The 13,435-nt window shown below is 28.4% G+C and overlaps 1 protein-coding gene across 1 annotated transcript; it reads right to left on the minus strand.

Annotated features, from left to right (window-relative positions):
* Positions 1 to 5,204: 5,204 nt before the first annotated feature.
* Positions 5,205 to 12,607, minus strand: LOC123262891. The gene is made up of 3 exons (XM_044725376.1): positions 11,937 to 12,607; positions 7,757 to 8,202; positions 5,205 to 5,931 (listed from the first exon to the last, which is right to left on the minus strand). The coding sequence occupies exons 1-3, from the start codon at positions 12,127 to 12,129 to the stop codon at positions 5,713 to 5,715; spliced, it is 858 nt and encodes a 285-aa protein (XP_044581311.1). The 5' UTR covers positions 12,130 to 12,607; the 3' UTR covers positions 5,205 to 5,712.
* Between the last annotated feature and the right edge of the window lie 828 nt (positions 12,608 to 13,435).

Below are 13,435 nucleotides of genomic sequence, written 5' to 3' on the forward strand. Positions count from 1 at the left end.
CTTCGCTGTCTACGAATACGAATTACTGGAGGGATGAAAGATCGATTTCACGCATGCGTTCTTTATTATTATATTCAAGTTTATTTATTTATTCATTTGAAAAAAAATAATATTTTTAAAATGAAAATTTATTCATTTTTTTGAGAAAAAATTTTGTAAAAAAAAAATTATTATTAATTTAAAATTTCGTATTTAGTTAAAAAATTCTCAACAGATGGCGTACAGTCGCTGAATTTTCTCGCTAGAGAAAAGTTCAAAAAAATATTTAAGGAGACCCACGCGAAGTAGTAAAATTTTTAAAACTTCCTGAAAATTTGTAAACTTAATCTACGTACACGGAGAGAACAATATGGGAATCATTCCTATAATTTTAATAAAATGTTTTCCTATACCATTTTAGGAGCGATTACTTAAATTATGGGAATTGTACCTATAATTTTTGGGAAATGTTACTATAATTATGGGAATGGTTCCTATAATTATAACTGTAATATCGGCATGGTTCCCATAATATCTCGGGGAAAAAGGTTTAGATCTGACCAGATATAATTATATCTGGTCAGATCTATTTATATCTGATCAGATATGGGATTGGAGACATAATCAGATCTAGTCATATCTGATCAGATCTAAACAGATATAACTATATCTGAGTTTAAAAATACATCAGACATGATCAGATCTAGTCATATCTGATCAGCTCTAAACAGATATAACTCTATCTGGGTTGAAAAATACATTAGACTTAAAAAGATTTTATTATATCTGGCCAGATATAACTATATTTGTTAACTATTAATAAATACTTATAATCTATTTTAATAAATATACTTTGCTCCCAAATAAATATTTATTGAATGTTAAAAAATATTTATTAGAATTTAATAAATTAAATAATTGTCTTCGAATAAATTAATTTGTTAATAGTTAATAAATCTTTCTATCAGCGTATATTGATAATTAATAATTTGCAAATTTGATAAAAAACTTTGTTCATTACGCATCAACCATGGACACGATTCACAGTACTTGTAGTTATTACAAACACTACTTTTCAAATAAGCCTCGTAGGTAAACAGGTAATGAATTAGTCTTTCAAGCGTCAGGTCCCAGGTTCGGTTCCCGCGCGCGCCGACTTTTTTTTTATGGAAATAATCTATATAATTATATAGGGCCATTTTTCATATATAATTATGTATGAGTATATATAATTATATATAATCTTTTTTTACCCGGGCAATTTAAAGATCTGACCAGATCTGATCAGATCTGATTATATCTGGCCAGATCTCGTCAGATAGAGACAATTTAAAGATCTGGCCAAATCTGCTAAGGCAGATCTGGCCAGATCTGTTTATATATGGCCAGATCTAATCCGTTTTTCCCGGGATATAGGAATGGTTCTCATAATATATAGGAATAGTTTCTATAATAATATAGGAACTGTTTCTATAATACTATAGGAACCATTCCTATAATATTATAGGAACCATTTCCATAACATTATAGTGATGATGCCTAATAATATTGAGATATTTATCATTACAACTCAAATTATTTGTGACTTCGATGACCACTTTGAAGCATTTGAAATTATTATAGTAATTTCGATAATTTTACTTGCTTCCCAATAACATCATTTGAATTATGTAAAATAAGTAATATTGTTCATATAAACAATAAAAGTTACATACCCAAAAGGTGGATTTAATAAATATTCAACGTATGTATTGTAAATAAATAATTTGTTTTAAAAATAAAATGAAATTGTAAAAATAAACAATGAATTTCCATATCTATATTGCTCCTCTAATTGTATAGTGAGAAAATATCTCTTTTATTAGAGAAACTTTAGAATTGCTACAATATTTTTTAATATTATGTAACACAACAATAACTGAGTTAGAATAAATAATTTAAGATGAAGTACAGATGTGAATAAAAATTATGAAAAAGAAATTTTTCACTCTAGTGAAAGATCAATTTTCATTTACAAAAAAAAAAATTTATTAGCAAAAAAATATATAATAATTACTTTATATTTTTAAAGTGATCGCTTCATTATTATGACCATAAACATATTTCCATTATTATGTGCGTCATTCCCATAATATTATAAGAACCATTCCTTTAATAGTATAGAAACCATTCCTTTAATAGTATAGGAACCATTCCCATAATATATTGAAGCGATTCCATTATTGTATAGAAACGTTTCCAATAAACTATGGGTATGGTTCCCATAATGAGCATAGGATTGATACCTATAATGATAATTTTATTATAGAAACCATTCCCATAATTTTTGGAAAGGTTCCTACAAATTTCTCTCCGTGTAGCTTAATAATTAATAAATAAAAAAAAAACAATAGGTTTCCGGGATATTTAATGAAATAATTAGGTTCCCTAGCGGTTTTACCGCCACGGTTATAATATGGTCAATTCACGGTCAAACGTTAGTCAAACATTAGTGTATATAAAGTGGTTTGACGGTCTATATCAGGTGTCATTGTGAACAATTTTGACGATTGATTTACCGACTGTAGATCCGAGAAATACCTTTTTTTGCGGGTGAACTTACGGTGATTTGACCGACATTTGACCATCAATTCACCTGCATATAACTGGCAAACAACTAGCTCATTGCGGTCGATTCACCGTGTCATCGTAGGAATCCGATGAAAGAAAATAGGTGCATGGTGCATTCGCCCAGAAAAATCGATATTAAGCTCGTAAAATGTTCGCGTATATGATAATATTAAAAAAAAAAAAAAAAATCAATGTAAAATCACTTCGCCCAGACCGGGGATCGAACTCGGATCATCTGATTAAAAGTCAAGGGCTTTTCCTATAATGCTATCCCATACGTGTATTAAAGATGTATTTTAATCACCATATATTTAACGGATACTTAATTTAGTTTTGATAATTATATTCTATTCCATGAATTCTAAATAATAAATCATTCTATGAATTTGTCATCCAAAATAAATGCATTAAATTTTATTAATCAAAAAAAAATTTTTTTTTTTTAATTTCATGAGCCTACGTTAAATTTAAAATTTCATAAAAAAAAATCCTGAAATTTTACAAAAATTTATAAAAGGTGTTTTTTTTTTTTTTATAATGTCAAGAATTATAGTGACTGAATCCTTTTTCAATTTATTTTTATTAACTATTTATTTATATTTTATTAGCCCCATATATTATTTTATGAAATTTTTTCCCATTTACAAATAAAACTTCCCCAGGAATTTATCAATGGATCGATGGTATAAAATTTCTACTTTACCGTTACTATCTTCTTTACCGCCATTTGACTTGAAATTCACTCGCAGACTACCGTGGATTCACCACCGAAATACTCTTTATTCACCGAATTTTTACGAGTCATTCACCGTTGTATCTATGTCTGAAGACGATCAAGGGGTCGGAAAATCATAGTTATTAAGTGGGAAAAAAATGGAAAAAATCTTGTGAATGCTCACTGTATGAACCATGCAATCACCGTCAGAACATTTCACAACTTCACTTATTTTTCACCGTCGAACGACGGTTGTTCGACCACCAATATATTTTCTTTCATCGGTAAAGTGAATTCACGGTGAATACACCGTCGTTTGACCGTAGTTTGGCCGTCACCCGGAATCCGCTAGAGTTTGAAAATTGTCATTTTTACATGTAGGTAAATGGAGATTCCACCAGCCGTGTATTTAGTTAAGAATTTAATGCAATTAAAGATTTAAAAAAAATTTTATTTTCATTGAATTTGATTGAAACAATAATAAGCTTTCGATTAAAACAATAAAAAAAGTAGCTGTACGAACGTATTACGAAGATATTTTATATTTTTTATGAAAAATCACTCGGAAGTTGCGTTTTTTAAAGTCTTGTATTTGACTTGGCAACACCGGCTTGCGCAGTTACCCAAAGCATAAGTAACCGCGGTTTTTTAAATGCTAGAAGATCTTAGTCATTTTAGTTAGACAGTAAACATAAATAAATTTTAAGGTTAGGGAAATCTTGCGGTGTTGTCAAGTGTATACCGGTAATTCAGAGTGCTGTATTTTTTGATAGTCAATTAAATGTTAATAATTATTTAATGAGTAAATTTTTCAGAAATTTCCTCAAAAATGTTATTAATTAATTCAAAAATTAATTTTAAGATGCATAACAAAAGCATTTCTACGTATTATTTTTTTATAGACATTCTTTACACTAGGAGGGTACTTGGATCTCCTTATACCCAAATAAGTTTCTCGAAAATTTATCTCAACATTAAGATCCTGTTTTGTCACAAATCGTCCTTGAAAATTATAATGTACATATAAATGATACAAAAAACACACTGTTAGAAAGAAAAATGATCGCTGAACTTATCAAAATTTTTTTTAAATCGATTAATTGCTATTTTTACATAAAAAAGTCGTTTTAATGGCTGGTGTGGATTTTTAAAGTTTTTATGTAGGGGCAAACACGATAACTTTTGAAAAAATAAATTTTTCAACTCTATTTATTTTTTAATCTTTTCATCTGCCTTAAGGGAAGTTGCGTATTGAAAATTGTAGCTCAATATTGTTTTGTTTAGTTATAATAAATTTTTTTCGGCTGGCAGTTGGAGAAATTTTCTGTCCTTTGAGCTGCCATTTATAAAAATTTATTTATAAATACAGCTTGAAGACAGCTTATACTATACTCAATTGTGTTCGCTGGCGGACCAAAGGTAGTACAGTCTTTAATTGGTTCTTTTTTATGATTCACTTATCGGAACGAAAGAGGGCGTTAAATTCGTATGAAAAAAATACTCGCGAAAAGATTTAAACGAGCTTTAAAATTGAATTGTAAATAAAATTAATTTCTTGTAGTTTATTTGTAGTTAACTTATTAAAATTATTTTTTTAATTTATTCTTGTAGTGTACAGTAGATAATTTTATATCATCAATAAAAGTAAGGTTAATAAATTAATCAATACAACATATTTTTTCTTATATATAACAATTTTATTTTCATTAATTGTAAATTAACTTTACATACTTATAAAACATCACAATAAAATAAAGTAAGTTAATTAAATAAATATACAAATATATAAATCGAGGTAAAAATTATTTTCAATTGTAAAATCATTCAATCCAAAATTTTCGTTCATGTTTTAAAAATTTATTTTAATTTAAAAAAAAATCTCAAATTTTCACAAAAAAACATTAATCAAATGTTTTAATCTCAAATCACGATGTATAATTTATAAATGTTGATTTTTACTACAAGGTACGGTTGGATATGTATCATTTTCTAATATATATGTTAAACATTTCTATATCTTAAACTTAAATCTTTGATTAACTCATTTGATATGGATTACATAAGTCTATCAACGGCACAATAAATATTATTAATTTATTTTGATTAATATAATAAAAATTTAACCGAGTAAAATATTTATATCAAAATACACTATACATAACAATTTTAATAATTTGCGGTAATAAAAACCCCCAGTCTTTATTTAAATTACATTAAAAATAATTAAAATAACGGGGTTCAAGTTCGAGGCTCATAAGTCATTGATTGAGTTTGTAATTAATATTAATAAAATATGTACATTAATAATTTCATCAAGAATCTCAAAAATTATCGATAAAATTTTTCGCTAAATAAATCTAATGTTTGGTGTTATTCATTAATTATTAATTAAATTAATTTCAATGTAACTATAAAATCGAACACATGCAGAGGCCGACAACTATCAATCCTAGCATATAAGTTAAGTCTCTTTTAATACTTAATGATAAATGTTTGTTACTTTTTTTCGATAACAAACTTTTAGAATTTGAATCTGGAAGTACGTTTGGGTCTCGCCAGGTTACTAGGCAAAGCGGTATCATCACGTGTAAAATGTCTGGGATCATGAATCCTAAATCTCGTATCACCTGAAATGTTAATTTGATAATTAGTTAATTAATTAAATCAAAAATAGTCACATTAAAAAAATCACATTAATTCTTTACTAGCAACCTGGCAGTCACTACGTGACTGCAATGACTTGTTAACAATAAAAACTTATAATTTTTCTTTATTAAACGACGTTTGTTAAATTGGACTGTACTTTCTTAAATATTGACGTTTTTGAAGATATAAGCTCATCCCGATGTTACAGTCATCAAGAGCTTTCATTTAAGTACCCACATGCATTTTGATATATTTTTCATATATTCATATATATAAATATATAAAATATATGAAAAATTGATGTAGGTACTCAAATGAAAGGTCTCGATGAGTGTGACATCGGGATGAGCTTATATCTTTAAAAATGTCAATAGTTCAAGAGATACAAGGTCATTTCTTAATTATTGACATTTTTGAAGATATAAGCTCATCCCGATGTTACACTCATCAAGAGCTTTCATTTGAGTAGCCACATACATTTTTTTTATATATTTTATATATATGATATTTGTCATCTATATATTATATATATATATAGGAGACTTTCTATAGATATAGTTACTCATCACGATATCTCTGGAACTATAAGACCTAGAGACTTGAAATTTGGCAGGAATATTCCTTTCGCCAAATATAGGTCAGCTAAGAACGGATTTTACGAAATTCCACCTACAAGGGGGGTTGCGGGGGCGTTAACAATGAAAAATTCCCGTTTTTAAACTATAGCTCCTATCGACTCCAAATTTGGTAGGAATCTTTTGTAAGAGATGTACAAATAATTTATAAACGAATTTTACGATATCTCACCCCACAGAGGGTTGCGGGGGTGGGTATTAACAACGAAAATTATTAATTTTCAAGCTATAGCTCCTACAGACTCCAAATTTTGTAGGAACTTTTTGTAAGTGATGAAAAAATAATTTATGAACGAATTTTACGATATCCTACCCCAAAGAGGATTGCGAGGGCGTTAACAATGAAAAATTCCCGTTTTTAAACTATAGCTCCCATAGACTCCAAATCGGGTAGGAATTTTCTGTAAGAGATGTAGAAATAATATACGAATAAATTTTACGATAGCTTACCTCACAGGGGTTTGCGGGGGTGGGTGTTAACAATTATAAAATTTTTTATTTTCAAGCTATAGCTCCTATAGTCTCTAAATTTGGTAGAAATCTTCTATATGTGATGTAGAAATAATCTAAGAGCGGATTTTACGACGAACCACCCCCAATAAGGATTGCGGGGGTAGGTGTTAACAATAAAAAATCTTAATTTTCAAAACATAGCTTCTAAAAGCTGTAAATTTGGTAGAAATCTTTTATTTGTCATGAGAAGATCAACTCGAAACAGATTTCAAAAAATTCTACTTCCGATAGGGATTGCGGGGTCGGGTTTTAAAATCTAAAATTTTAATTTCCAAACTGTAACTTCTGCAGACTCTAAATTTGGTAGGAATCTTCGCGTATGATGTCAAGTTCAGCTAAGAATGGATTTTCTCGATTTCTCATCCCAAAAGGGATTGCGGGAGCGTTAACAATGAAAATCTCTCATTTCCAAACAGTAGTTTCTATGGACTCGAAGTTTTGTAGGAACCTTTTATTTATAATGTAGAAATTATCTCCAATAGGATTTTACGAAATTCCTCCCCCACATAGGAGTGTGGGAGTGATAATTGTCAAACAATTCATATTCTTCAAATACAGTTCCTACAGATATAAAATTTGATAGAATCTCAAGAGAAATAAGAAATTACAGGGATTAAAAATTTGATCATAAAAAACAGAGCCTTGAAGAATTCCCTACCTGATGAGCGTATCCTTCTCCGCGTAGAACATTAGCGACAAACTGATCCCAGCTGCCGGCAAAAATATGCATCAGTGCAATGCCAGCAATAATGAACGCCTTTCTGTGTGACACCGGGTACTTATTATCCGCTAATATTATTACAAAAATAGTTGAAATCAGCTCGGTAACAGTAAAGAACAGCTGGTGGTACCACTGGGAGTAGAAGTCGTCGTTCAGGTAATTAATGTAGACCCACCAGGAGTAGTAGTGCGAAAAGGTCGAGGTTATGAATAGTACCAGCATTCCGTACCTCAATCTACAGTGGAACGCCAGTCTCGCCAAGTACTTTGTCGTTTCGTAGAAGGTCACTACACCGATCACTACAATCACCCATATTTTAATCGTGTTTGAGGTAGCATTGAAGTACATGTGCTTGTAAGAAGCTATTCCTGATTCGTATGACCCTAAAAATAACAAATTTAATCAGTTTGTATCCTCTAAGGTGATAGAAGAATTTAGTAACAAAATTTTTGGTCATTTATTTGGGAGAAAAAAATATTTTTTACCCATCAATATTATTTGTTACAGTTTAAGGAGATCCACGCGAAGTAGTAAAATTTTTAAAACTTCCTGAAAATTTGTAAATTCAATCTACGTAGCCTAACAATTAATAAAAAAATTTAAAAAAAAGTAGGTTCCCGGGATATTTAATCAAATAATTAAGTTGGAAAATTGTAATTTTTACATGTAGGTGAATGGAGACTCTATCAGCCGTGTATTGGTTAAAAATTTAATGCAATTAACGATTTTAAAAAAATTTTTATTTTCATTGAATTTCATTGAAAAAATAATAAGCTTTCGATTAAAACTATAAAAAAAGTAGATTTCCGAACGTATTACGGAGATATTTTATATTTTTTATGAAAAATCACTCGGAACTTGCGTTCTTTAAAGTCTTGTATTTGACTTGGCAACACCGCTTGCGCAGTTACCCGAAGCATAAGTAACCGCAGTTTTTTAAATGCTAGAAGATCTTAGTCATTTTAGTCAAACACACTGTAAAAAAATCGGTGTTAAAAATGGACTCATTTTAACACCGTTATGTAACACCTATGTATCAACACCGGTGTAGCGGTGCTCTTTTGCGGTGTTAAAAATCCGGTGTTAAACCCGTGTAATACCGGTGGAACAGTAAAATAAATTTACACCGTATCGGATCATGAGTATTACATGATCCATAAAACACAATTAATATTCAATATTTATCAAAATGGGACAAGTAACATTTATTTAAGAATTTTCAATTTATAAAATAACGCAAAAATCGATTTAATGAATGTTATTTAACAATGACTTTTGTTAAATTGCACTATACTTTCTTAACTATTGACGTTTTTAAAGATATAAGCTCATCCCGATGTTACACTCATCAAGAGCTTTCATTTGAGTACCCACATGCATTTTGATATATTTTTCATATATACATATATATAATATATATAAATATATAAAAAAATGATGTAGGTACTCAAATGAAAGGTCTCAATGAGTATAATGTCAGGATGAGCTTAAATATTTAAAAATGTCAATAGTTCACAAGATACAAGGTCGTTTCTTAGTTATGTTAAATTGTACTGTACTTTTTTAACTATTGACGTTGTTAAAGAAATAAGCTCATCCCGATGTTACACTCATCAAGAGCTTTCATTTGAGTACCCACATGCATTTTGATATATTTTTCATATATACATATATATAATATATACAAATATATAAAAAATTGATATGGGTACTCAAATGAAAGGTCTCGATGAGTGTAAAGTCGGGGTGAGCTTATATCTTTAAAAATGTCAATAGTTCACAAGATACAAGGTCATTTCTTAATTATGTATCTAGAGATAGAGTATTTTCGAAAGCAGCCTAAATACTTATCAGAATAAATTGACTATCGGTGAGAATGATATGAAAAAACACAATTCCAAGTCAAGACTTTCCCAACGATACCAAATTTAACCATAAAATCCCATTTTATCATATAAATACACTGGGCACAAAATTTTGCTTATTCTCTTAATAATATAGATTATTTTAAACTTCCTAAATTAAATATTAACTTTTTTTAATTATTTATTGTTAATTATTAAACATAAAAAGTTTAATTGTAAAAATTGTGTTTGTTAAAATATTATCAACAGCGGAAAATTTATAACACCGATTTAACACCGAAAAAAAATATTTACACCGGAAACGATGTAACTGCTACACCGATTTCGGTGTTGAATTTAACACCGGAATTTTTAACACCGTACACCGCATGAACTCACACCGGTTTTTTTTTACAGTGCAGTAAACACAAATAAATTTTAAGGTTAGGGAACTCTTGCGGTGTTGTCAAGTGTATACCGGTAATTCAGAGTGCTATATTTTTTATTAGTCAATTAAATGTTAATAATTATTTAATGAGTAATTTTTTCAAAAATTTCCTCAAAAATTTTATTAATTAATTTAAAAATTAATTTTAAGATACATAACAAAAGTATTTATACATATCATTTTATTAGACATTATTTACAATAGAAGGGTACTTGGATCTCCTTAAGGAGATCCACGCGAAGTAGTCAAATTTTTAAAACTTCTTGAAAATTTTTAAATTCAATCTACGTAGCCTAGTAATTGATAAAAAAATTAAAAAACAGTTGTTTTCCGGGATATTTAATCAAATAATTAGATTTGAAAATTATAATTTTTATTTGTAGGTAAATGGAGATTCCACCAGCCGTGTATTTGGTTAAGAATTTAATGCAATTAACGATTTTAAAAAAATTTTTATTTTCATTGAATTTCATTAAAAAAATAATAAGCTTTCGATTAAAACAATAAAAAAGTAGGTTTCTAAAAGTATTACGGAGATATTTTATATTTTTTCGGTCACAAGGACCTTCCGTTCTTTAAAGCCGTCTATTTGACTTGGCAACACTGCTTGCGCAGTTATCCAAAGCATAAGTAACCGCGGTTTTTTAAATGCTAGAAGATCTTAGTCATTTTAGTTAGACAGTAAACATAAATAAATTTTAAGGTTAAGGAACTCTTGCGGTGTTGTCAAGTATATACCGGTAATTCATAGTACTATTTTTTTATTAGTCAATTAAATGTTAATAATTATTTAATTAGTAAATTTTTCGGAAATTTCCTCAAAAATGTTATTTATTAATTTTAAAATTAATTTTAAGATGCATAACAAAAGTATTTCTACATATCATTTTATTATAGGCATTCTTCACACTAAGAGAGTACTTGGATCTCCTTAAGTCGGGTTTACATTTTCTCTCTCTCTCGCTCTCTATTGGACAAACGAAAGTATCTCTGTCACACTTGTACAACAAATGGAATCTTAAAACGCATTTTATGCATAAATAAATGAAAATATTCCAAAAAAGCGTTTTGCTCTTCGATAGATAATTAAATTATCTATCGAAGAACGAAGCGTTTTTTTTCGAAATTTTATCACATACATGAGAAAAACACGTTTTAAAATCAACTATCAACCGCTCTTAATAAATGATTTTTTTATCTAAATAAATTATCTTAATATAAACAAAGCCTTATTACGTCAAAATAAATATTTGCTTCCACCAAATAATATTTAGAACTCGTTACTAAATATTTATTTGGTAAGTATTGTCGGTAGATGGCTATGATTCAATTCCAATGTGATACATAATCTATTAACTGACTTAGATTATTTAATTCCGCTCGATTTTAGGAGATTTATTCTCCCTTTGAAAACACACATCCTCCCGAATGGCTTGTGTCATTTCTCAGTGGAGTTTAGTTTAAATTTTTCAATTTGTCTATTATTGATACATTAAAAACTTGTTTAATTTTAAATTTTATAAATGTCTCAAATAAAAAATTATAATTTAAAGAGATTATTTTCTTTATAATACCTTATATTTTTACTTAAAATTATTTATTTTAATTATTTTGAGTAAAAAAGTTAGGTTATACGCTAAAATTAGTTAAGAAATTAATTTCTTTAATACCAATAAACAATTTATTGAGTAGCAATAAATAATTTGTTAAATACTACTAAATATTTATTTGGTGGAAATAAATGGGCTTTAATAAATGATTTAGTAACTATTACTAAATTTTATTAAATAGAATTAAATCCTTCTATCAGTGAAGCGAAAATTACCTTTGAACACAGTGTCCCAACAACTGCACGAACAATACTGCTTATCGACATCTCTTGCGAATTCTTGCCAGAAATAATAAAGAAATAAGATATGCAATGGAGGTACCAGCAGTGGTGCCAGCATTCCTATTATTTTCGAGCCATAATTTACAAAATTAGAGCAAATAACACGCCTCAGAATTCTCACAACCATTTTTACAAATTAATTTATGATTTTACGGCAAATAACAACAACAAACACGCCTTACTCTCGACGACTTCATAAATGAACACTTGTTATTAATGACTAAGTACGCAAATTAGAAATTTATTCATAAACTTGACTCATTGCAGTTCTAATTCCACATACACTACGTACTGTGTAATCTAATCTGAGAACTTTTATTCGTATCTAATTACTTTTAAAAATCGAGTTAAGACATCACTGAGCTTATCACTGCTTTTAAAACAATAAAACAATTATCAAATAACCTAATTTTTGGGAAAAATAATAAATTTTATAATTATACTATCCAAAGGTATTCTATACATATTTAAATCTTTGATGTTTGTTTTGGCGTAAATAAGAAACACTCGGTTGACAGTCTTAAGAACGGGGATCGATACCACGTGTGTGTATTAGGTACATGATTATTTGCTTTAATTTTTTTGGAACTAAGTGTCACTTTTTTTAGAGACTATAATTAATTTATCCGTTGAGTTGGTACGAAAAAAATTTATTCTTGCGGTCGGCGGTAAAATAGACGAAGATAATGAAGATATTTATTGTTAGAATCGGTAGGGAAGACAGTTGTACCGTCAATCGGTCAAATAAAAATTTATTTTTGGTAAATTGCAACATGTTGGGGTTCAATGCTTAAATATTCGCCTGGAAAATATAAATGTTGAAACTAATTAAAGATATATTTTTTTTTTTTTTTTGTTAATCTTGGAGGAAATTTTGGGACCGATTTTATTCAGTTAAAAAAGAAAGATAAATTTGTTTGATTTAGAAGAATTAATTTAAATAATATAAATCACTTTTAATGTGCAGAATAAGCGATGCATGCAATCGATCCATTAATCATTTCGATAATTAAAAACGTGAATAATTTATTGATTAACCGCGATTATATTCTGATTTATAAAGTATTGATTATAGAGGAATAAATATCGTGGTACATCTAAAAGTCTTTGTTGAAAGAATGGAATTTTTGTCGCAAAACTAAAAAAAGGCGTGTGGAAGAAATTTAAATTACTCTTACTTAAATTTTATTAAATAAAATTTGGAAAAATTTATCTACTGCAGTAGATAATGCATTTATTTGTCCCATTAAAAGTGAAGTTAAGAGTTTATACCTTAAATCCTTGTTTTTGATAATTATTCACTAAGTGAATATCGATGTAGTTGTAAACCAAATTTATCTAAAATATTCTTACTTTATATAGTTGTATTATGTACTTACAGCTCTATGTTTTTTTATGTGATAAATGTACTTGAAATTTGCAACTGGGCCTAA

This window comes from Cotesia glomerata, linkage group LG4, assembly GCF_020080835.1.
Source record: "Cotesia glomerata isolate CgM1 linkage group LG4, MPM_Cglom_v2.3, whole genome shotgun sequence".
NCBI lineage: Eukaryota > Metazoa > Arthropoda > Insecta > Hymenoptera > Braconidae > Cotesia > Cotesia glomerata.